Source organism: Emydura macquarii, unplaced genomic scaffold (assembly GCF_026122565.2).
Source record: "Emydura macquarii macquarii isolate MOO-44397 ecotype Brisbane River unplaced genomic scaffold, CSIRO-AGI_Emac_v2 contig_2676, whole genome shotgun sequence".
Lineage (NCBI taxonomy): Eukaryota > Metazoa > Chordata > Testudines > Chelidae > Emydura > Emydura macquarii.
The window spans coordinates 6,292,988-6,319,401 of NW_027132813.1; the positions used below are offsets into that span (position 1 = coordinate 6,292,988).

At 44.5% G+C, this 26,414-nt stretch overlaps 1 protein-coding gene across 2 annotated transcripts in view; it reads left to right on the plus strand.

Moving 5' to 3' along the window:
- BABAM2 (BRISC and BRCA1 A complex member 2) overlaps positions 1–26,414 on the plus strand; it is a 309,803-nt gene that overhangs the window by 272,473 nt on the left and 10,916 nt on the right. Inside the window, exons 11-12 of one of the 2 annotated variants that reach the window (XM_067564796.1) lie at positions 2,954–3,107; positions 24,357–24,431. In XM_067564796.1, coding sequence (XP_067420897.1) covers positions 2,954–3,107; positions 24,357–24,384 — 182 coding nt within the window. In that variant the 3' untranslated portion in view covers positions 24,385–24,431. Of the gene's footprint in view, positions 1–2,953; positions 3,108–24,356; positions 24,432–26,414 lie in introns of those variants that run through there. The other variant, XM_067564795.1, reaches the window with a different exon arrangement.

Here is a 26,414-nt window from a genome sequence, read left to right on the forward strand (position 1 = left end):
AGCTGGCTATCTTGAGATGTGCATAGCACTTTAAAGTTCAAGGCCATTTCTTGTTTGCTTGAATGAAGGTGTGGTTGTGCTCTGTAATTAGGGTCACGTTTTTGCTTGATGTGATCTCCACTCACCTCCTTTTAATTAGAGAAACACAAACACTTAGTTTAGAAAATGGGAGCTCTGGTTATCCTTTGTGTTCTCAGGTAGACAATAGCTTTAGAAATGAAAGGCAGCCGGTGCTTTTCAAGATTTGGCTTGAAGTTCAAGGTGGTACTGCTCTTGGCCAGCCGTGGGCAGTTCAGATTTAAACCAATCTATTTTGATTACCGTATCTGGTTCCACAGTTTACATTATATTTGACTCCTGGAAACCTCTATAAATGATTTGGTTAAGAAAAGAAGAAGCATTTTCTTTCTTTCTTCTCTTGCTGTACCTCTGTTGAAAAAATACTCTAAAAGATGAAAGGCTAATCACAGAAAATGAGAGCTTCTCGAAGTGACAGCAATGTCTCTATTGTGCTCTTAGACAGTAGCTCTACTGCTGAAACTTTTTCTTAAAAACAAAGCTTTTGATTTAGTTAATGTGAGGAAAAATGCTATTACTGCCTCCTTCACATAGAGGGAGGTTTTCAAAATCAAGCTAATGGAGACCTGAAATTCTTCAGTAAAAAAGATAAATGAAATAAATAGAGACGATATGATTTAATTTCTTTACTGGAGTTTGCTATACTTTATTCACACTTATAAGTAAACAACTGTTTCATACCATTTGCACAGTTATTGGGGGGAAAGAGTTCCTCAAGGAATTGATTCTTCAGAGAGAGCAGATAAAGGCTGTACTAAGAAATGGAGTTTAAATACACAGCATTAAACAAAGTAAACTTCCTACTTCAAAACTGAGAACCAGTCTTTTGATTCTTTAGCATAAGAATAATGTCTGTGAGAGGGAGGGACAAGTAGCTTGCTTACTGATAAGTGGCTTACTGTCATTAACTATGTTATCAGGAAGACTTTGACAAAGCATTTAATCTTTGAATCTAACTTTTATTTTTCTTTAATGTAATAATCTTCTTTCCCAAAATTGATCAAACTAAACTCAGTCTATCATGTTACCTCTTAAATGTATCAAGTAAGCTTTTATAGGGGCTGAGTCCCCAGTTATTCAGAGCCTTACCACAACATAAAACTCAGACACTGGGTCACTGAGCTGGCCAGACATCAGTACTTTAAGTGATCTGCTTTAGCCTGAGACCACAGCTGGAATACTGCCTTAAGTTTTGTGTACCTCATTACCATAAACATATGGAACGAGTGACTACGTGGGTTGGAGGGCTTGGTTTGGCGCATAGGGAGAATAATAAGGCTTGTCCAAATATTTAAAGAGTATTTAAACCACGAATGAGGTAAAGGGAGGATAAACAGGAATAATGATACTGAAATTTTAAATAGGAAAATTTAGGCTAAATATCAGGAAAATCTCTCTGAGATAGATATATCTTAGGCTATGGAATTGGCTTTCAAAGGAAATGATGGAAGCATCATACCTGGAAACATTTAGAAATAAACTACACAAAGCACCAGCAGATATATAGGAGGGAACGATCCTGCTCTGGGATAGAACTGCGTTAGATGATTTAAAAGGCCTTTTCCATATTTAGTTGTTGTTATTGTCAGCAATTTTCCATTCGGTGGTTGGCTTCTCTTCTGGTACTACATCTGACAATATTTAGTCAGGATCTTTGACTTCTCATTAGGGAAAATTGTGTAGTCACAGATGAAGATTTCTGAGGTCCCAAGTTCACATGAATGAGCTACATACAATCTTACAAAATTAAATGTGTGAGATGACGAAATAATTTGTTCTTTTGTCTCTTACTGTTAGTAGAATGCATAGTTTTGGGATATTAAATGGAGTAGTGAGGGGTGCTTTGAGGGCCAAATCCTGTACCACTAAAGACAATGCAGGTTTTGCTATTGACTTCAGTGGATGCAGGATCCGGCCCTAAAAGTAAATAGAGATATTGATGTACAAGTAAAGGTCTTAAAACAAACTAGGGAGATATTTTAACTCTACCAAATATAAAAGAAGACCCAAGAAAATGTTATACTGTAAGAATAAGTTTGTCAATTAAAAGGTTAATTTTACAAATTGAAGACCCTCTGGAAAACTCACTGTTGTAGACTGGTTTGTTGACCTAACAGACCTGACTAATCTTGAAATGGCCTCCTCCCTTTTGGGTGATAAGCAAGGGGAGTTAAAAGAGAGGATATAATTTTGGGGATACTTAAGAGTAAAATATTTCTGATATCCATGGCTTTGCAGTTTTATTTGTTTGCTTAACACTGATGACTGCAAGTTGGGATTCCTTTGTTCTGTTCTAGATTCTGCAAGTTACTCGCAGTGTGACCGTGATCAAGTCATTTAACCTCTCTGGGCCTCAGTTTATTCATCTGTAAAATGGGGATAATAATACTTGCTTCTCCCAGGCATGGTGCAAGGGTTAATTATAGCTGATAAAGCACTTTGAACTCATCAGATGAAAAAGTCTATAAAAGTACAATATTGCTGTATTTCTCACAACAGAATGTGTATTAACATTCCTGAAAATAGAAACTAAGCTGGAAAAATAAAGACTTTAATACTTTACACTTCACTGCATTAGAGAGAGAAAGAGATTGAACTAAATCATGTGTCTGTTCTAATCATTTGCTTTTTAAAATAGAATACAAAAGTAAACATAAGTCATACATTGACATAATGTAATCCATGTTTATTGGAAGTACAAGAGGAGATATTATAATTCCCCATCATTTTCACTTTTTTCATTTAAGATCCGGTTAGGTACATTTCTTAACCTGAGTTTAGCGTTAACAGGTAGGAATGATATATTTCACAATAAAGATGAAAGCAAGAAAAGGTGTCTCTTTCATGTCATCTTTTTCTTTTACTGTCTTTGCAGTTGACCTACCACTGTACTTTCCTCGAGACCAGCCAACTCTAACATTTCAGTCAGTCTATCACTTCACTAACAGTGGACAGCTGTATTCCCAGGCCCAGAAAAATTACCCTTACAGCCCACGCTGGGATGGCAATGAGATGGCCAAGAGAGCAAAGTAAGTCAGACTATCATTTAACACCAAAAGTTTCATTTGTTAGATGGTCATGTGTTGTTGAGGATTGGAGTACAGATTTATCTGCCTGCATTGGACATTCTGATATCTGAAACTGTTTCTGTCTAGTGTTTTCCTTGGTTCTTTTTGTGTTGGAGCTCAATGCAATTCTAGTATTCACAAATTTGAGCATAACATACATGTTTATATTTTATTACTAATAATCAATTATTATGGTATTGCCTAAGGATCAACCAGTGAAGCCCCTTCGGGCTAGGCACTGTGCAAACAGAGTAGCAGGCAGTCCTGTCCCCGAAACCTTAAAATCTAAATAGATAAGACAGACACAGGGTGGGGGGAAAGGATGTAACACTCAAGCAGAGTTAACAGTGTAATAGCAGAAAATGTCATATTCATTCCACATTTTTTTTAGGTGGGCTTAGTTAGGCGGGGTAAGCTAAATGGAAAGAAAAATGAAGGCAGGGAACACTAAAGGGAAGGGGGAAAGGGAGACAGGGCTGGGGAGAAGAATATTGTATACTTTGTTTTAAAAAATGAAAAATATAACCCAGAAGCATTATTGTGACTTACTTTATGCCTATATTGTACAATACGTTAGTTTAGTGGGGGGAGTTTCACACAAACACACACTCTGTCTGCTCTATACTCATGTATAAATGAGCACGTGCAAGTTGAACTTGCCAACCCAATCCCCCTTCCTGAAGTCTAGTGGTATTCTAACAGTTCTTTGGAAAAGCACTGACTGCCTATTTTTTCTTTAGTGTCACCTATAGGCATTTCTATGAGATTTGTCATCACTGAGTCTTTGCATATAAGCAGAGTTAGGTTAAACATAAGTACATACAGTAGAGGATGTGGAGTGTGAGCCAGTGGATGAAGAGAGAAAACCGGGGTATCCATCTTGCAAGCACAAAGGGAGAGAGAAGCTGCTCTGTTTATAGCTCCATGTTTGTGGGAGTGATTGCTGTACTGTACTGCTTCCTGCAGGGTGAGCAGCCCAGATTTTTTTAAAAACTACTCTCTGGGGGGAAGAAATGTGACTGTCCCAAGAACAGCAGTTTCTCTCTTTGGGTTTGTCTACCCTGGGAAAATGAGTAATTTTTAATTAACACATTTATCTTACCACATAACATCTAGTGTAGACAAAGATAATCATGTTAAAATGTATTAGCCAAGGTTACTTAGGCCACATCTACACTAGAAAGTTTTATTGGTAGTATTTCTGCCAGCATGTAGCTGCTGATCTTGCAATTTCAATAAAGCATGTGTACATTTGACTGCCTTTGCCAGTGCAGCACATCTTCACATCAAGAGGTTATAAAAGGAAAAAGTGCATTGCACTATGGGAAGGCATCCCATTGTGCCATACACCACTGTCCAGCTTTCTGGGACTTTTGGAAGTGTGTGTATTGAGAGAAACCAGCACTCCTCTCAGGGAACTTTTATGGGAGCTTGGGGGTCAAGTTCCCACTGTTCCCTCTGTTCCATCCCATAATCTTTGTGATGTTATGCAGAACCCCTAGGGTACCGCCTGTTAAGTTAATACAGCCTGTTATTGTCTTAACCAGTGTTAAGATACAGTGTTAAGATACAACATTAAACAGATACAGATAAACAGATACAATATTAAACAAGTTTATTAAATACAGAAAAATAGATTTTAAGTGATTATGAATGGGAAATGTAAAAAGATTAAAAAAAGTTACCAAATGAAACGTAAGGTTGCAGTTTAAGTTCTACACACTAACAAGCACTTGAATAAGCAATGTCTCACCCTTGTTAGCTGGTACAAGCAATTTCTTAAACACAGGCCGGTAACCTTCCTTGCCATGGAAGTCCCCTCTCCTCTTTCAAAGTCCTGTGGTCTTCCAGAGGACACTTCAGGTGTTCAGTTAAATGGGAATTTGGGAGTGGGTGGAGCCTGATGATCATGCTCCTCCTTTTATAGTCTGTTTCAGCTTGCTAGAACAGTCTATGCATGTGATGTGGCAGCTGTTTCCCATTGGTCAAGCAACCCCATTGCAGACTGCATCTTATAGTGAACCCTTCTCTTTAAACAATCCCTCATAGTGGAATCTTTCCTTGATGGGCCATTAGCACATCTGGACACTTTATTGTTGTACCTGAAAAGCTGGTTTAGGTAGTTCCCGCCTCACAACATGTTCTAGTAGCACTTACAACAATATTTTATAACTTCACATATATGGTAGCACATACAATCCAACAGGATATTAATGTTTAGCAGATAAAGACTTTTAAAATAATACCAAACAAGGCATACTTTGTACAGAACATATCATATTTACCTGACATTGGTGAATTTGGAGTTTCTCGGATGTTGTTCTCAGACAGAGTATCACAATCTTCACTTTTGCACGATTGTCTAAAATTTCCACCGTTCCTCATGCCGATTTTCAATCTCTCTGCCACCTCACTGGCATGGATGCCAATCAGCAGAATTCTCATATCAGTTTTAGAGACAGAGCACCTGCTTTTTCTGTATTTGTGGAACTTCAGCAACTACCACAGAGGCCAGGCATGTAGGAGTGGAAATGAGAAAACTGAGGAGGAATGGATGAGGCAGAAGTGAATGAAAGTCACCTGATGCTGCAGGCATTCACTTACCAGCAATACACAATGGAACAGCACTTCTGGGCCCATGAAATGAGCAATGAGTGCTGGGAATGGAACATGATGCAAATCTGGGACGATAAGCAGTGGCTTTAGAACTTTCAGATGCAGGTAGCCATGTTTTTGGAGTTGTGTGCTGACCTTGCCCTGGCCTTCCACTGCAGAGATACCAAAATGAGAGCTGCTTTGACAGTGGAAAAATGGGTGTACAGGACCATTAACTGCCTCCTGCTGCACAGAATTGGGACTCTTGGCAATGTGCAGAAAATAATAGACAATTCAGTGCAATGGGCTTCCCAAACTGTGATGGAGCAATAGAGAAAACACATATCTCGATTCCGGGCCCTTCCCACATTAGTTTGAGTACTTAAGTAGAAAATGGTACTTTTCATTATTAAGAAGGCATTAGTGGATCACCAGGAAGGTTTCACTGACATTAACAAAGGGTGGTCAGAGAAGGTGCACAATGCTTGGATTTTTAGGAATACAGGGCTTTTTTAAAAAGCTGCATACCAGGGATGTTTTTCCTGGACCAGCACATTGACACTAGTGGGATTGCAGTGCTAGTTGTAGTTCTCTGGGACCTAGTCTACCAGTTGCTTCTTTGGTTCATGAAGCCAGACCACATTGACATCAACAAGGAAAGAGTTAGCTATCACCTGAGTAGGTTCAAGATGATTTTGAATGTGCAATCGGTAGACTGAAAGGATACTGGAGATGTCTCATGACTAGGCTGGGTGTCAGTGAGCCAAATATTCCTATTGTTTTTGCTTCATGTTCTGTTTTACATAATATTTGCAAAGCAAAGGGGGAAGGTTACCAACAGGGTGGAAGAAGGAAGAGGCAAGACTGCTGATTTTGATCCAAGAGCAATTACAGGCACACACCAATGCACTGTACAGCTGCGGGGGGCCTTAAGAGCACATTTTGATAATGCACTGTAGTCAGACAGTGTGCTGTTTTGTGTTAATTAGTGGCATTTCATGGTCAAACTGTAAATGGCTTGTGTATGGATTTTAACTGAATTCTTAATGCATTTTATGAACCTGGTAAGAAGGTGCTGGTTTGTGGGGGGGAGGTCACTCGGCTGTTTTGGAAGACAAAATAAATTTTGATTTTCACAAAAGAAAACCATTGAGCAGTGGAACAACAAAATTACTTCTGAAAACCATGTTTAAAACCATTTAAAAAGACAGCGTAAGGTGCTGACTGTTCCTCATGAATCATCATGGTACATATAGTCATAGCAGTTCTTATTTTCCACCGGAGTGAGTGGAAGGGATAGCATGGCATGCTATGCAGGCATCTTAGCAGGCCCTGGAAAATTAATGCACTGCAATGACTGCCAGGGTGCACGTCTTTGGAAATTTTGCTCCATGATGCTTTGTATCATCAGCGTTTGCTGTCTCAATAGCATAAAATCTTGATGGACTTCCCTGCGCACCTCCTGGTCCTTTTGCCTTTATTCCTTTCCTTCTTCCTTTCCTCCAAGATGCGTTCTCTCCACTCCTTTGTTTTGTGGGCCCTGAACTGGGAGCTTCTGAGGAGATCTGAGAATATGGCCTCCTTTGTCTCTTTCTTCCTCCTCCTGATCGAAGTCAGTCTTTCAGCAGGTTTGGAGGGAATGCCTACTCAGGATATCCCAGCTGAGGCCAACTGATAAGTAACAAGTCAGACTGACATTGCTCGATTTAAAGGGTTAGCAGACAGGAAAAGAGGAGAAAGAAAACATCCTAAAAGTTTCCAAAACAATATTCATAAAAATATGAGGTAGGACAGACTTGCTTCAGGACTGTCTGGTTTTAGGACAGTTCAGAAGCTCCCAGCATGGTGAATATATGAGAGCACTTTTCAAAACCTCTAGCTATGAGGGCTGGCAGATGGACTGCTATGTGTCTTGATTAATAAGTGTAGTGCAGTCAATACTTAACTGATAACCACCTCTTCTGTTCATTCCCTCTGAAGCACCTGGCTTTGGCCACTGTCAGCAGACAGGATACTGGGCTAGATGGGCCATTAGTCTTACCCAGTATGACTGTTCTTACGGTGATTTTGTCTGATATATCACTCATAATGGTGCCAAATCCCAGAGAAGTCAACTGCTCATGGTCACCCAGGCCTGTATGCTGCCGGGCTTTTCACAGTGATGGTGCCACCAGAGCTCATTGCAGAGTGTTTTAGGAAAGTTTCTGACTGCAGCCGAAAAAATAAAGCAGCCCTTCAGAGAACTGTTCAGGCAAAATTTAAATAATACCTGCTTAAAATTTTTCTTGAGATTTGTTGTCTGGCACAGAGATTCATGCCAAAATGAACCAAATGCTCCAAAAGAGAAGAGTGGTCTCTGCTGCTTAGTCCTGGAAGCCAGTTAAGAGCCAACCCCCATGAGCCAGCAACAATCAATCTACCTCTTTCTACCCCTGAATCCAAGCAAAGCATGCAAGTAATTTGTTTATGACTTGGACTTCCGAGCTGGAAAATCAAATCACTGTCTTTTTAGATATTTACATTATGTATTCATGTACACTTGGAGCTATAAACCATCAGGCAGTCTGAATGACCAGTTGCTGTGTTGCTTGTAAGGATTATTTTAAATTTTCTCTGTATTTTATTTGAATGCTCAGATTTTGGTTTCAGTGCATTTCTTCTCCTATTTGCAGTGCATCAGTGTATGTTGCTAGACATTCTATCTGCCCATCGTGGTATAAGCATGAAGTTGGGAATGTTTTTGTGTTTATAGTATTCTCTCTCTTTTTTTTTTTTTTTGGCCTATAACTGCCAATGCATGTTGTTCAAATAAACTGTCTACTTCAAAAGTCAGTTGCTTTTTTCCCTGCCCAGGTGCATTCAGCTGCCATTTTGAGTAGGGGATGGAAAAGTGGGGAGTTTTCGGGCCCATGAACAAAACGTGGGGAGAAAAATTCATATACCTATCTGAGCTCCCTTCTCTTCCTCAATGGGTTCCTCCTCTGGTTTGTCTGAGTCAAGTTCAACTGACTCTGGTTCTCCACTGGGTCTGCATCCTCTGCTTCCATGTCCTTGATAAGCTCTTTGTTGCTGTGCATTGCTGGGGTTCCATCCTCTGGGTCTCACAAGGTGTCCACTGCCACTTTTTGAGGAGGTGGGGGATCCCCACCAAATGTGACATCTAACTCTGCATAGAAGTTGCAGGTATATGGGGCAGCCCCAGATTTTCTGTTGGCCTCCCTTGCCTTTTGTCTAGCTACTGCAGTTCTTTCTCCTTCGCCCAGCATCGCTACTCATCCCTTTTGTGCCCCAGCTGCTGCATACCCTCTGCAATGTCCAAATAGACATCTTTATTTCTGCAGTTGTTCAGTATCTGGGCTTGCACTGCTCCTTCTTCCCACAGGAAATTCAGGACTTCTTTCCTGACCAGGCAGCATCACAAGTTTTACCGTTTCTTTATGTGTATCCATATCTGTGTGCTCTAAGGTGGGCTTGCATGAAAAGGTGTCTTTCCAAAACATGCTGGTGATTTTAAAGGTGGGGGAGATGCTTCTCATCACTGTGACCTCCTGGACAACAGGGTTCAGACTGGTAATCAGGAGGGTCATTGTCATAGACACAGAGGCATTGTAAGACTATTGCCAGAGGACTGTTTTTACTGGTATAAGTAATACATGGTCCACACAGACATTGTAACAGTGGAACAGTGCAGATATAGGGCTTATATCATTCAGGGAGTTGGTTTAACATGACCAACAGAAAGAGTTTTACTGCCAGGACTCAAAAGTGAGCATGGACAAAAACAAAGATGTGCCAAAATAAGGCTTGTTTTATGGTAACATTTTGTAATGTGGCTCAAACCTTAGGACAAGCTAACACATTTTTACCACAGTCAGTTAACTCATTTTTAACATGACTACCTACCGTAGGGGCTAAGGGGTACTTGAGCATGTTAATTCAAACATGTTAGTTAGCACATCTGAAAACTCCACACATTTCCCCAGAGTAGACAAACCTTTAGACTCGTGTGAGCCGTCTGTCTAAAAGTGCGCCAAAGATTGTGTCCTAAAATATGTGGCTACCAGCTAGCATCCTTGCTTGTGGTGTACATGTGAAATAAAACATCTTTGTGTGATTTCCATGGGAAAGCTCTTGATTTTCTCTTAAGTAGGTATTCAAGTGTGCATGAACTGTGTCTTTAAAGAACATGCAGTCTCTGAGCCTGGGATTTCTTGAAGGAATATTGTAAATAATCCTTGTTTGTTTATACAAATTATGTTCAGTTGTTAGACACACTTGGCCAAACTTCTGCCCTGACTTGCACCCTGTGCAGCCCCATAGCTTTCAGCTGGGCTGCAAGGAGTGCATGTTAGGGCTGAATTTAATCTTTTATCCTAGTATTAACCTAAATAAAGTATCTTACTTGTCAAAAATTGCAGAAGAGTGGAAAACTGCTATCACAATAAAATACTCATACTTCAGGATTTATGTGTTCTTTCCGACTTGGCTAAAAAAATGCGTTCCTTAAAATTTGTTTCTGAATAATACTGTTGCCATCCACCCACTCACTGCTGTGTTTGCTTCATGTGGCGTTTTACATGCCCCTGTGTTCTCTGTATGGGTCCAGACTTGAGGGGGCTTACACCCTCAACCAGTATTATAGTCTGTAGTTTTCTGCTTTTTGTAGTACGTTTTGATATGAATCTCCTTTACATTTGTTTTAGCAATCATTCTTCATATCGTGACATCAGCTAGTGTCTCAACTCATCTGCCTTCATACTTTATGAGAAGAGACTAAGAGTGCTTGGCTTGTTTAGCCTAGCAAAATGAAGCTGAGAAGGGGTTATGATTGCTCTCTATAAATACATTGGGGGCGGGGAGGGTAGATGCCAGAGAGCAAGAGCTGTTTAAGCTAAAGAACAATGTTGGCACAAGAACAAATGGGTATACACTGGAAATTAGAAGAAGGAGTGAGTTTCTGAAACAGCCTTCCAGTAAAAAGCATTGGGGCAAATGGTCTAACTAGTTTTAAGATAGAGCTTGTTAGATTTATGACTGGGCGATAAGAGGGGACTAGACACAGTGGCTCAAGAGGTCCCTTCAAATCCTCTGTCCTGTTTTCCTATATTAAATCAATTGTATGTCTTACCACAACTCAAACAATATATCTTTTGATATTATTTACACTGTTTTTTAAAAAGTCTTCAATAGTACCCTGAAACTCTTGGTTTCCATCTATGATACTTTGGATCTCCTTGAAAAGTTTAATATTTAGAATTTATGCAAAATTTTCTGCAGTTTTTATTTCCTTCCCTTACGTGAGCACAAGTAAACATCACAATGCAAGGATTATTTGGAAGAATTAAATCTGTTTTATAATCTTCTCCCAACCTGCTAATAAAAGGGTTTCTATGAAAAAAATACCATCTGAACTCAAACGTTTAAATGATTGTTTCAGATCCACTCAGGATCTTTTAACAGTAGTTTTTTAAAAAATCAGCTGTTCTACATCCACACATCAATTATCCATTTGTAGTCTTTTTGTTTGTCTGTATTACATTAAACTATCCAGAAATTATAATAAAGTTTACAAATGCAAAAGTAGGTGGGGGGAAGGAAAATGATAATGAATGAAGATAATGGAAAAAAGATGTGCTCTATCTGCACTCCAATCGCACTGCGTAAATAATAATAATGGAATATTATACATTTGAGCTCTACAACGTCAGGATACACCAACATCTATTAAGGGGGTTTCTCTACCATAGAAGAAAACCCCAAGAATTGAGAAAATTCCAAATAATCCTGACGCCTGATCATCCTTTCTAAAATCATATGTCAGAACTTTTTATTTATTAGAACTTTTGATTTGCAGTAACAAATAGTAAATTACATTTAGAAGCCTGGTCATCCATTATTATTTAATATGTCTTTCACAAAGGAGTTCACATATTGCAGTTCTGTATCTTGCAACATTGACTCTCAACCATGCACACCAATTAAAGAAAAAATGGTTAAAAATATTCACAATCCGCAAAGAAAAAAGTTAGAGCCATGATGGCACACACCTTTCCCCTGCAGTCTTCATTCTCCTTCAAGAGCATATTAGCATTGTATATCCTTTGCTATTGTTCTCTGCTCGGTATTGTCCAGCCACTTGTAAAGATTGCCCTGTATGAGCACTCTCACTGCATGAATGGCACTCCAAGGTATATCTGCTGCTGAATACCAAATATATCTATTACATCCTACAACTTGCACGGTTTCTGTATGATTCTTCACACTTTGCTTTTACTTCCTACGCTTGCTAAATCTGGATATGCATTAAATATGTACTTTGTGCTTAAAGTGGGCATAGCTTTATATCGTAAGCTGGGTCTGGTCAAGTCACACACACAACTATGGCCTTTTACCTGCTCACTGTCCAAAGCATTGTCTTCATGTGCATTAATGACAATCCAGCTGGTGATGATAATGATTTGCAGTCACACTTAACAGAATAAAACAGAAAACATAAGATCCACCAAAAACCACTCTCAACCCTGGATCCCAGGAACCATCTTTCATAGCAGCAATTATGAAAAAAAACGAAAAAGAAACAGCCAAAACATAGACATTACCTCTCCCCATTTTACTGTGGGCTGGCTGGTGTGTGAGCACTTAGAAGACCCTTCCCAGTGAAGACCGATAGGTTATATAGGGTAATGAGTTCCTTGCTAAGCAATCTGACTTACTTAAAGCCTTGCACTAGAAACAAAGGTAATGGGTTTTCTTTCCAGAGATCAGCTAAGGGCAGATTTTATTTTCCCCAGATGGGCTTTTTCCCTGAGCCTCAAAGAACCAGTAAACTCTAACATAGCCATACAAAAGAGAGATTGATGATCCAGCTTTGTAAGGTTCTGATGGAGTTAATTCAGTTTTATAACTCTTCACATCAAAACTCATATTCACTGACAGGGCAGCATCCTGACATGAATTATACAAGAAGAGAAGACAGGTAAATGACGGGAGAAGGAAGTAATATTTTGCTAAAGCACAAATGATAACATTCTGCTTTGTAATACATTATCTTATGTTTGTTATTAGGGCAACCTTAATACCAAAATCATTTTTGATTATAAGATACAGTATTGTTGGCAAAAATAGCAAATTAATAAACTAAGCATTAATGTGGAAGATGTTCTTTACTAGAATAGCATTTTATATCTAAATAATATGTTCTATGTGCATATATTATATTATATTGTACAGTACATATAACAAAGTCATTCTAGTTTAATCTCATTTTTCATGTACATTTTTTAGTGTGTCTTGGATAATTAAATCTGACACTTAAGATATGGTATGTTAGCTTCTGAGATGCCTGCTAGGGATCTTCAGTGCTGTCATGCATTATGTGGATTTCAGCCAAGATAGGAGGACTGGGATACTTGTTTCTGGTCACTTATCATTGAAACATTGACTGTAGGGGGGGAAAAACAACTATTAAAGAACACAGCCACTATATGAAATGAAATATATTGGGATTAGAAAAGAATATTCTTCTTCGAGTGCATGCTCATGTCCATTCCATTATAGGTGTGTGCACGCCTCCGTGCACAGTTACTGGAACTTTTTTCCCCTTAGCAGATCCTGTAGGGTCGGCTCTGGCACCCCCTGGAGCCCCGCGCACATGCCGCGATATATGAGGCACTGTCGACCCTATGCCCCCTCAGTTCCTTGTTTCCGCCTGTGATGGTTGCTGGAACTGCCTTTGCTTGCATTGCAAATGCTTCATTCCCCTTGTTTGAACTGTTATCCTTGTTGTTTGTGTTAGTTGGATTAAGTAACTGTTAATAGTGGTAGTTAGCACCTAGGGTAGTGCCGACTGGGACTTAGCCGAGACCGGGGTATACCCCAGTCACTGGGCTTCAAACTGTGTGCCTCCTGTGGGAAGGCTTTCCTGCTCAGCAACCCCCATGACAGCTGCCTGAAGTGCTTGGGGGAAGCCCATCGCAAGGAGAAGTGCAAGATCTGCAAGGCGTTCAAACCAAGGACTCAGAAGGACAGAGAAATCCGTTTGAAAGCCCTGCTCATGGAGGCAGCATTTCGTCCGGCCTCCGAGATGACCCGCTCCATCTCGGTACCGAGTGTGGGTTGGGGCAGAGTGCACCAGGGGTACCGGCCATGACTCGGCACCGCACACCATCTCCAATACCAAAGAAGAAGCGGAAGCAGCACTCGGAACGAGATCACTCCCCCGCACCATCCAAACAGGTGGGGTGGAGCACGGAGCCGGACCATGGACACCCATTCACCAGAGCCAGCATCTCCTATCAGGAAGCCACCCCTGACTCCAGGAAGGAGAGGAGCCCCTCTGTACCTGCCAGTGACTTCGACACCGGAGGCCTTTCAGGCAGCAAGAGCCTTGTTGGCCTTGTTTATGCCGCCTCTGCCCCGGCCTCCACTGAGGAGAAGGGGCTGGTGTCACAGGGGAAACCCGCATTGGATCCCCCGAATGGCTCAGGAGCTCCTCGGTGCAGGGAGGAAGATCTCCTGTGGGCCAGTTGCCTAGGGTAGAGCAGCACCTAGAAGCTGTTCCAGGTCGCAGTCATCGAGCCAACCAGCACCAAGACAGCAAACGGAGTCATCCTCCCGACGCCAGTCTCGATCCCTGGTATCGGGAGAAGCCCACTCCAGAAGACAGCACTGGTCACGGTTGCCCACTGGCCACCACTCCACAGAAGGATCCTGCCGTTCCTGCTCCTCGGTGCCGAAGAGTTCACCTGCACTGAGGCAGTACAGAACCTGGTCATAAGAGAAATACTCAGCACCAAGGAGTTTGCCTGCACTGAGGCAGTGCCAAACTCGGTCGTCAAAGTCCAACTCACTGACCGCTCAATTGATCCTGAAAGATTGATCTGGCGGCGGCGATTTTGCCGCCATCAGTATAAACGTAGCCTCGATCTCAAGGACACATATTTTCAGATATCTACCTCCCCAGCCAAAGGTGCTTCCTTCGCTTCATGATGGCCAGCTCCCACTACCAATTTACAGCTTTATCCTTAGGCCTGTCCTCGGCCCCCAGGGGACTTACCAAATGCATGGCGGTGGTGGCTGCGCACCTGAGGCGAAAGGGGGTACAAATTTTCCCCTACCTGGATGATTGGCTAATCAGGGGCAGGTCCAGATCCCAAGTTAAGAGCAGTGTGAGTCTCACATGCACTTCTTGGTGCTGGCTGGGCCTGCTGATAAACAAACAAAAGTCCAAGTTAAATCCAATGCAGCACATAGAGTTAATCGGCGCGATCCTGGACGCTTCCCAGGCCAGGGCCTTCCTGCCCCAATCGCACTTTGAGGCAATGTCCTCCATTATTGCCCAACTTTGCCAATGCACTACGACAACAGCCAGGCATTGCCTGCAGCTGTTAGGACACATGGAGGCTTGCACCTATGTGATGAGGCTGGCTCACCTGAAGCTCAGACCGCTTCAAGTGTGGCTGGCCTCAGTGTACGCTCCGAGCAGACACCCTCGGGTGATCACAGTCCCCCCACACGTCCTAGCCTCCTTAGACTGGTGGAGGACCTCTCAGGCAGTGTTGAAGGGTGTTCCATTCGAGGAGTAATTCCCTCCGTTACCCTAATATTGGACTCCTTAGACATAGGGTGGGGGGCACATATCAGCGCCGATCTCAGTGCACACGGGATCTGGTTGAGGGAGGAGACATGCCTGCACATCAATGTGAAAGAACTATGGGCCATTCGCCTGGCGTGCAGAGTGTTCCTCCACTTCATTGCGGGAAGGGTGGTACAGGTGCTGACAGACAATACAGCAACCATGTACTACATTAACAGGCCGTGGGGAGACCTCTCCTCAGCCCTCTGCAGAGAAGCTATTTGTCTGTGGGACTTTGCGGTGAGGAACAAATATGATAGCCTCTCACCTTCTGGGGGTGAGGAACGACGAAGCGGACCTCCTCAGCTGTTCGCTCTTACCCCACCACGATTGGTCGCTACACCCAGAGGTGGCATCTATGATCTGGTGGTGGGGCTCTCCTCAGGTGGACCTGTTCATATCAGCCTGGAACAAGAAGTGCCCAAGGTTCTGCTCTCTCCGTGGTCGAGAGGCCACGTCGATTTCTGATGCCTTCCTCCTGCACTGGTCGGGGAGCTTCATGTACGCATTCCTGCCCATTCCCCTCCAGCTCAGAGTCCTGCTAAAGATCAAGAGGGACAAAGCAAACGTTATCTGGGTCGCTCCAGCCTGGCCGCACCAGCATTGGTTCAGCATGCTGCTAGACCTCTCAATCGCCCCTCCTCTGGAGCTCCCGAGATGGCACGATCTCCTGTCCCAGGATCAGCCACCTGTTGCACCCGGACCTGGACTCCCTGCACCTCAAAGCATGGAGGCTCTCTGGCTGACCGAGGGCGAGCGAGCCTGCTCGGTGCAGGTCCAACAAGTCATGCTTGGTAGCAGGAAGCCTTCTACGCAGGTCATGTATCGGACTAAGTGGAGACAGTTTACCTGCTGGGCGGAATCCCGGGGTATCCTGCCTAGCCTCTCGCCAATACAGGCGATCCTGGAGTATTTGCTATAGCTTAAGCTCCAGGAACTGGCCATGGCCTCCCTGAAGGTTCACCTAGCAGCTATATCGGCCTTCCATCAGCTGCTAGAGGGGAGATTGCTGTTCTCCCACCTGATACCGGTTAGGTTCCTCAAAAGGGTGGAGAGGCTCTATCTGCAGGTTCGGGACCCGGTGCTTCCCTGGGACCTGAACCTGGGTCCTTTCACATCTCACGGGGTCCCCCTTTGAACCCATGACTTCATGCCCTTTGCTCCTCCTTTTCTGGAAGGTGGCCTTCCTGGTAGTCATTACCTTGGCAAGGAGGGTCTCCGAGATTAGGGTGCTGACCTCAGAGCCCCCTCTACTGTGTCTATACTGCTGTCTTCCCTCTGCGGCCACCCCCAGTGCCTGTCCCATCCGGCCGTGGGGCCGCCGCAGGGGCCAGGCCAGAGGACGAGCCCCCCCAGGCGCTGCGCAAAGAGCTGCGCACCTTCCTCCGGGACACGCATGGTGCCCGGAACCGGGTGCAGCTCGTGCTGCAGCGCTGGGGGGACTTCCACCACGTCCTCCGGGCTGTGAGGGCCACGATGAAGGAAGGGAAAGGGACCGGGCTGCAGGATGCCGCAGCCTACCAGCGGGCCTGCAGCTTCCGTGACACCCTGATGGCCTTCGGGACCGGCCACGGGTTGCTGTGGAGCCCAGCGGAGCCCGCCAGGGCTCCTGCCAGCGAGGATCCCCCCCAGCCCTTCTCCTCATGCCTATCCAGTTTGCCCCCTTAAACACCGGGGCTGCAGGACGGGTCTCCACAGGTGCCAGGTGCTCTCCTTCCTTTGGGAGGGAGGGTATTCCGTGGCATTCCTGCAGGAGACCCACACGGACCCAGCCGCCGAGGCCAGCTGGCGGCTGGAGTGGGGGGACGGGGTGTTCCTTAGCCATCTCTCCGCCCGCATGGGCGGAATGGCCACCCTGTTCTCCCCCAACCTGCAGCCCGAGGTGTTGGGGGTCGCCGAGGTCATGCCAGGCCGCCTGCTGCACCTCTGGGTCCGCATGGAAGGGCTTGCATTGAACCTTCTCAACGTCTACGCCCCGAATGCGGGCCCGGAGCAGGTGCGTTTTTTTCAGCAGGTGGCCACTTTCCTCGGCACCTTGGATCCTCACGAGTGCCTGGTCCTGGGCAGGGACTTTAACACCACCCTCGAGGAATGGGACCGCACAGGGACCGAGCAGTGCCAGGCCACCGCAGACGTCCTCCGGGAGATTGTAGACCATCACTCCCTAGTGGACGTCTGGCGCGACCACCACCCGGACGACGTGGTCACCTTCACCTTTGTCCAGGTGGGGGAAGATCAGTCACTCCCAGTTGGACCGCATCTATCTTTCGCGTCACCATCTTTCACGGACCCTCTCCTCCAGCGTTCGGCCGGCCCCCTTCTTGGAGCACCATCGGGTGACCATGACGGCCTCGCTCACCGTGGAGAGGCCGGGGCCGGCCTACTGGCATTTCAACAACAGCCTGCTGGAGGACATGGGCTTCGTGGCGTCCTTCCGGGAGTTCTGGCTGGCCTGGCAGGAGCAGAGGCGCACCTTTCCATCGGCATGGCGCTGGTGGGACGTGGGGAAGGTGCGCACCCAGCTCTTCTGCCGTGACTACACTCGGGGGGCCAGCCGGAGACGGGATGCGGGGATAGAGCAGCTGGAGCGGGAGGTCTTAGAGCTGGAGAGGCGTCAGGCCGCCAGCCCCGAGGATCCATCCCTCTGCGGAGCGTGCCGGGAGAAGCGGGAGGAGCTCTGGGCCCTCAAAGACCTTCGGGCTCGGGGTGCCTTTGTTCGGTCCCGCATCCGTCTCCTTCAGGAGATGGATCGCGGCTCCCGCTTCTTCTATGCCCTGGAGAAACGGGAGGGGGCCCAGAAGCACGTCATCTGCCTTTTGGCGGCCCACGGCGCCCCCCTCACGGATCCAACAGAGATGCGTAGAAGGACCAGGGCCTTCTACACTGACCTTTTCTCCCTGGATCCGACCGATGTCGCTGCCCGCAGGGTACTGTGGACTGAACTCCCCGCAGTCAGCACGGGTGACCGGGACTGGCTGGAGCTACCTCTCACTCTGGCCGAGTTCTCGGCAGCCCTCCGCCTCATGCCCACTAATAAATCTCCGGGCATGGATGGGCTGACCGTGGAGTTCTACTGCGCGTTCTGGAATGTCCTCGGCCCGGACCTTGCCATCATCTGGCCAGAGTCCGAGGGCAGCGGAGCACTCCCCCTTTTGTGCAGGCGGGCTGTGCTCACCCTGCTGCCTAAGAAGGGGGACCTCCGTGACTTTCGGAACTGGCATCCCCTCTCACTCCTCAGCACGGACTATAAGATCATAGCCAAGGCCATCTCGAGGAGGCTGGGGTCCGTGCTGCAGGAAGTGGTCCATCCCGACCAGACCTACACCGTCCCGGGCCATACCATCTTTGATAAACTTTATCTGGTCTGGGACCTACTGGAGCTCGGGTGTAGGGATGGTCTATCATTCACCCTCCTGTCCCTGGACCAGGAGAAGGCGTTCGACCGGATGGACCACGGGTATCTCCTGGGCACCCTGCAGGCGTTCGGCTTCGGGCCCCGCTTTGTGGGCTTTCTCCAAGTGCTGTACGCCTCTGCGGAGTGTCTGGTCAAGCTCAACTAGACCCTGACCGAAGCAGTCAGCTTCGGGTGAGGGGTGCGTCAAGGCTGCCCGCTGTCGGGCCAGCTATACACTCTGGCCATTGAGCCCTTCCTCTGTCTCCTCCGCCAGAGGTTGACGTGATTGGTGCTCCATGAGCCAGAGCTGAGGCTGGTCCTGTCAGTGTATGCCGACGACGTACTCCTTGTGGTCCAGGACCCGGGTGACCTGGTGTGGTTGGAGGCCTGCCTGGCTGTCTACTCGGTGGCCTCCTCCGCCCGGGTCAACTGGGCCAAGAGCTCTGGCCTGATGGTAGGGGCCAGGTGGCAGGCGAGCTCCCTCCCACCTGCGCTTCAAGCCATCCGGTGGAGTGCAGGTCCGCTGCTCTATATGGGCGTTTACCTTTCTGCCACCCATCCCGCCCCGGCAGAGAACTGGCAGGATTTGGAGGACAGGGTGTCTGAGCGGCTGCGGAGATGAACAGGACTGCTCCGGTGCCTCTCCCTTTGGGAGAGGGCACTGGTGATCAACCAGCTGGTCCTGTCCATGCTCTGGCACCGGCTCAACACCCAGGTCCCGACCCCAAGCTTCCTGGCCTACCTCCAGAAGACAGTTCCGGAGTTCTTTTGGCCAGGACTGCACTGGGTCTTTTCAAGGATCCTGAGTCTCCTCCTGAGGGAGGGCAGGCAGGGCCTGTGCTGCATCCGCAGCCAGGTCCAAACCTTTCGCTTCCAGGCCCTGCAGAGATTCCTTTACAGTGCAGGTAGTCTGGCGTGGAGCCACTTGGCGCACGCCTTCCTCTGCCACCTCCGAGGGCTCCGATATGACCGGCAGGTTTTTTACCTCCATCTGAGGAGTCTTCCGCGAGACCTCTCTGAACTGCCAGTCTTCTACAAGGACCTCCTCCGGACCTGGAGGCTGGTCTCAGCCTCCAGGCCTCCTTCGGTCCCCAAGGGGGCAGATCTCCTTGCGGAGCCCGTGCTACCCAACCCCCAACTTGGTGTGCAGGTGGCGGAGGCCCCCTCGGTGCGACGGAGGTTGTTCCTGGCGGGGGTCACCAAGATAAGAGACCTCCTGGACTACGACTGGGGGAACTGGGTGAACCTCCAGGCGCTGGCTCGGCTGTTCATTTATGCACACCCCATCCATGGCCCCACGAAGTCATGGGACCTCCTTGTCAACCTCCTCCTAGCCCTGGCCAAACTGGCCATCTACAAGACCAGGAAGAGGAGGTTGGCTGGGGGGCGGAGGGGTGCTCTGTGACTGTGGGGCCTACTTCCGGTCCCTTGTGAGTTCACGCATCCGGGCAGAGTTCCCCTGGGCAGCGTCCGCTGGCTCCCTTGACACCTTCCGGGAGAAGTAGGCGCTGTCCGGGGTTCTCTGCTCGGTGTCCCCTTCCAGTTTCCTTCATTTAAACCTGTGACGTGCACTCCCACTTCTCAGTTTGCAAATAGTACCAGTCTCCTACTGCCCTCTGACCTCGCTATATCACAGTGGAGAAGGAGAGCTAATAATTGATGACATCAAGAAGGCAGAGGTGTTTAATGCCTATTTTGCTTTAGTTGAGACTAAAAAGATTAATGATGACCGGATGTTCAACACACTTAATATTAACAACAAGGAGGAAGGAACATAAGCCAAAACAGGGAAAGAACAGGTTAAAGAATATTTAGATAAGTTGGATATATACAAGCTGGCAGGGCCTGATGAAATTCATACTGTTGGGTCCTTAAGTAACTAGAAGAAGCAATCGCAGAACTGTTAGCAGTTACCTCTGAGAACTCAAGGAGGACGGGTGAGGTCCCAGAGGACTAGAGAGGGGCAAACATAGGACCTATCTTTAAAAGAGGGAACAAAGAGGAATTATAGACTAGTCAGCCTAATTTAGATATCAGGAAAGATTGTGGAACAAATAATTAAAAATCAGTTTGTAATCACAAAGAGGCTAATAGGGTTATAAAGAATAGCCAACCTGGATTTGTCAAGAACAAATCATGCCAAACCAACCTCATTCCCATCTTTGACAGGGTTACTGGCCTAGAGGATGGGTGGGAAGCAGTAGATATGATATACCTTGATTTTAGTAATGCTTTTGACACCATCCCACATGACAGTCTCACAAGCAAACTAGGGAAATGTGATGGAGATGAAATTACTATAAGATGGGTTGAAAAACCATACTCAAATAATAGGTATGAATGGTTCATTGTCAAACTGGGAAGCATATATCTAGAGGAATCTCACAGGGATCAGTCCTGAGTTCGGTATTATTCAGTATTTTCATTAATGAGCTGGATAATGGAGTAGAGAGTATGCTTATAAAATTTGAAGATTACACCAAGATGGGAAGGGTTGCAAGCATTTAGGATAACAGGAACAGAATTGAAAACGACCTTGACAGACTAGAAAATTGGTCTGAAATTAACAAGATGAAATTCAATAAAGACAAGCGCAAAGTACATAGGAAGGAAAAATCAAACAGATAACTACAAAATGGGGAATAATTGGCTAGGTAGTAGTTATGTTAAAAATTCTGGGGGTTATAGTGGATCATAAATTGAATATGAGTCAATGATTTGATGCAGTTGTGAAATGGCTAATATAATTTTCGGGTGTATTAACAAGAGTGTTATCTGTAAGACACAGGAAGTAATTGTCGTGCTTTACTCAGCACTGGTGTGGCCTCATTTGGAGTATTGTTTCCAATTCTGGGTGCCACACTTTTGGAAAGATGTGGACTAATTGGAGAGAGTCCAGAGGAGAACAACAAAAATGCTAAAAGGTTTAGAAAAGCTGACCTATAAGGAAAGGTTAAAAAAAAACTGGGCATCTTTAGTCTTGAGAAAAGAAAACCGAAGGGGGACCTTATAACAAACTTCAAATAAATTAAAGGCTGGTGTAAAGAGAACAGTGACCAGTTGTTCTCCATGTCTGCTGAAAGTAGTACAAGAAGTAATGGGCTTACTGTGCAGCAAGGGAGATTGAGTTTAGATATTAGGAAAACCTTTCTAACTAAGGGTAGGTAAGCTCTAGAAAAGGCTTTCAAGGGAGGTTGTAGAGTCCCCCTCATTGGAGGATTTTAAGAACAGGTTAGACAAACACCTGTCAGGGATGATCTAGGTTTACTTGGTCCTGCCTCAGAACAGGGGGCTGAACTTGATGATCTGTCAAGGTCTCTTTCACCCCTACATTTCTATGATTCTGTGTGGATCTCATCTCATCCATTTCCCCTCTGACTACTTGCTCTGTTCTTGTGAATGCCCACACAGAATTCCTGTATAATTCAGTACCCTGCCTGTGCTCATCAGAATGGAGCCAAACCAGCAGCGCAAAGGGGATGGTTTGATGATGCACATCCACCCTCAAGCAAACCCACCTTCTAGGGTTGTTGGTTGGCAGATTGTCCCGATGACTAGTTGCCAATGCATTCGCTGATGTAGCCCTTCTGTTTTGAGGGGTTGATCTTTTTTTTCAGCGTCTTAAGTACAGTTAAAGTTTGTTATAGCCACTGTGATTACCTACTGTCTGTACCGGCTTGCTCTTTTCTCTTGTAGTCCTTTCAGACATCTCGTTTGCTAAGCTATATAACTCTGGTCCTGAATACATCTTTGCCCTGATCTCTTCCTACATCCCTTCCTACTCCATATGCTCTACCCACACCTCCCCACTCCATACTTCATACATTTTTCATACTACCTTTTATGCTTAGGACAGCATCTCAGTTACATCATGTCTAGGTCCTTCCTTCTCCTACAAAAACCACACCTGTTCAATAAAGCATTCCAGCTATAATTGCCATTTTTTCTGTGTTTGTGCTGGTTTGTTTTGTAACCACTTGCAACTTTAAGCTCCCCATGGTTGGGAATTACCAGAATGGCTCAATTCATCTACTGCACAATGTGTACGCTTGCAGCCCTGCAGAAGTAAATAATAATAATAATAAATATTTATCAACCATGTCCTTTTTAGGGAGGGTAAGCTTTACATATGTTTACTGGAAAGATACGGTAAGGCACTCAAGCAAACGGGAAAACAGAGTAGGCCTGTCACAGTGCAAATCACATGATTGGGAATTTTTCCTAAATTAGTATTGTGTTTATTTAGAGAGATTACATTAAGATGAAACACTTCCATGATGACTCTGGAATATCTTTCATATGATCCACTAGCAAAGAAGCTGAACATTCACCTGGTGACAAAGAGTTTGCAATGACTCCCATCTTCACGGACAGTTGGGACCCTAAGCACCGAGTAATCCCCTGGGGAAAATGGAAGTTAAGAAAGCAGAAGTAAAACTGCTATGATCTAAGACCACAAGCCTTCATCTGACTAAACCAAGTCTATTTATGTACACTGGGAGAAGGTAAAGGAAGTGAAATACTTATCTGTTCTGAACAGCTAGGCAGAAGGCATCGATAAGCCAGTTTAAAATGCAGGGGGTCTGTTCTGCCATTGATGTTTAATGGAGTTCGTGCATGTCACTCACATGAGTGTCATGCAATATTGAATATACCCATCTAAATTCACAAATGTTACTAAGAGAATAGACCCCCCAAAAGTCTTGATTTTAAGAAATAATATTTATAGATGATTCAGGAAAGTTACTCTTTTTGTTAGAGGACTCTTAATCCATTTTTTATAGTTGTCCAAAAGGTGATTTAATGTATACTTAGTGTTCAACAGCAATTAGGTTCTTCTGTATTATCAATAGAGATCCATGCTCTTGGGATCAAGATCAGATTCCTCTGAAAGCAGTGGCCATGTGTACATCCCGTCTCAGAATTGAACATGTGATGCAAGGTTACATAAGGAAATGTAGCCTCACTTCCACACTAATTCCTTATGACCACTCTTTCAAGAGGATGCAGAACCGTCGTGTTCCTTTTCCTTTACACCCATTTTACCTTCAATTTATTTAATTCATTGTACTTATTTTTTATTTGTTATTTCAGACAGACGGATGGGCTAAGCTTTTTGTACTATGTATATTTTTGTATATTACCCCTCATAATTTATATGGCTGAGCTACACTGAATTCTGTGACAGTGTGAATTGATGAAAAAATAATTCAATAACTTTCAGTTTTACTGAAATATTTCTAACAATGCACAACAAAATGAAAATCTAATTAATGTCTATTATTGTTTCCTTTGTAGCAGAACAGTGCCACCTGGCATTCTACAATGGGCAAACCCATGAAAAAAACATGTTCAGTGACAGTTTTTTCCCCTGCCTTGGTTGTGAACTGAATTAGAAATTGTATGGCCTCTAACCAAAAGTTTTGGAGGCATGAGGGGGTCCTAGTTAAATTCAAAAGTCAACACCTCATTGAGGTGAATGGAGTTGCACCTCATAGATTTATGAGATAGCTTCAGAAGTTCACTCTTTTATGTGTTGATGGAGCGGGGGAAGCTCACATTTTCTATTTTTATTGTTTGGAAATAGTTTTCTGTCATGCAAGGCTGTGGAATGAAATGCAAGAAGCTCCAGCAGTTTTGTATAGTGGCCACTGCCTCCTGCAAGCCTCCCTATGAACCCACAATCTTTGTGCACTCTTCTGCTCCTGGCTGCTTCGATCCACCCCACTCCTCCAACTGGCCACACAGTTTCCTCTTCCATGGAGCTAAGGGTAGAAGCTGCTGTCTTTAATGCCTCCACCTTGTCCCTTAAAGGTGAGCAACATGGAAGCAGATACAGGAAATGTACTAAACTCCTCTTTGTAGGTAACTCACAGAACAAAAGAAACAGATTGAGAGGAAGAAGGCAGGAAGGTAAAATGGAAGGCAGGGTGCTCAGGAACAGAAGGAGGCATTATTTTGGTGGATTTATTTGGCAGCTTGGTAACAAGATAAAATTTTCAGCCATCTGCACAGCCACATAATTGTATTATATACTGGGGCTGCTGTATATTTGTGTATCTAGCTAGTTAAATTAGTAGTTACTAAATAACTCGCCATGCTGTTGCTTGGATTATTTTGTTCTACTTCCCTAGTTCTGAGTGGTGGATCCATAAAACAGATCTAAGCATGGGGATCAAGCACTGTTCTTCATGTCTCCTATGGACAAAAGGTCTCCTATGGACAAAAGTACAATGAGGAACATGTGATCCATGTCCTAAGGAGCGTAATATCTAACAGCTTAGTGTGTATTCAGACATACATACTAAAAAGGATGCCTATATGTATTTGAACCGATATAGGAATCCTTGAAGACTTCTAGTTTGCGATACTCCTGAGCCCAAATAAAGTTTGGCAAGATTTTCAATATTCCTCAACTTTTGGGTGCTCAACTTAGTACCTTAAAGGACTTGGTTTTCATGAATTCCCGAGCGTCCACCCTCTGCAAATAGGGTCCATTTAAAGTGTCATAAGTTGGCACCCCAAAGTTAAGCCACCCAAAATCACTACTTTTGACCATCTTGGCTATCACCTTTAGAGTGTAGTGCATGATACATCTACTTAAATGATCATTTTCCCCAATAGCTATGTCAGATTGGCTTGCGAGGTGCTCCGATACTGTTGTGATGAGCACTGTAGAAATACATACAAACAAATGTAACTAAGATATGGGTTGGCAAATGAAAACATTTTAACAGCAATTATTACATTGAATATATAAATTTAGACTATTAAGTTTCAATTCACTGTGAGTAAAAATTACAGAGATATATAATGTCCCAAATCTGAGGTTACAGTAAAAATACTAACCTTAGCTAAAGTGCTGATATAATGTCACAGTGGATCTTGTATATTAAATGGATGTTCATATCTATCATTCACTTTGTTTTACGTTTCTCTTATGACCTTAGCACCTTGGTGAACTTTTTGTATTAGGTCAATGTTAAATGTAAAACTTTTCTTTGTAGATCTTAGGAATACATAAAGAAAAGTATAATCACAAGTTACAGTTTTAGTGAATGTTGTTGCAAAATGTGACCTAAATACAAATCCACCATAAGAATGAGTGTAACCATTTACTCTATAATTATAAATTCACATAGCCAATTTGTATTAATTACGTTGAATTGGATAGGGCCTGAAAGTTTTCCAAATGGAGTTTAAGAAGAAACAGACAAGTGAGGGAATCATTAACATTTGTCTCTTTGGCTTTGTCCTGTTGTGGAAAAATGGCCATTCCTGTCGTTGAGAGGGTTATGATATGTACCTTTTACATGTCTAAGGGTTAATTACTGGGAGTTGCACAAAAACAGACAGTGCCCATGTGGTCAGAAAAGGACAAACCCTCTTGTCAAATGCCCAAGAACAGCTTGTTGTGGGTGTCAAGCATTCTCAAAACAAGTTTTCTTTGTTTCAGAACAAGTTGCAGCAGGAACAGAAAAATACAAAGATATCCTATAATCACCACGTTGCACTTCAAAAAGCAAATAGTCAGATTACTTTAATAGGATTTGGAGATCCTCTCTTTTAATTCTAACATGGCCACACAGTTGACACCACTTATGTATTACAATTGTATTAAGAAGTGGCAGCATAATAATTCTAG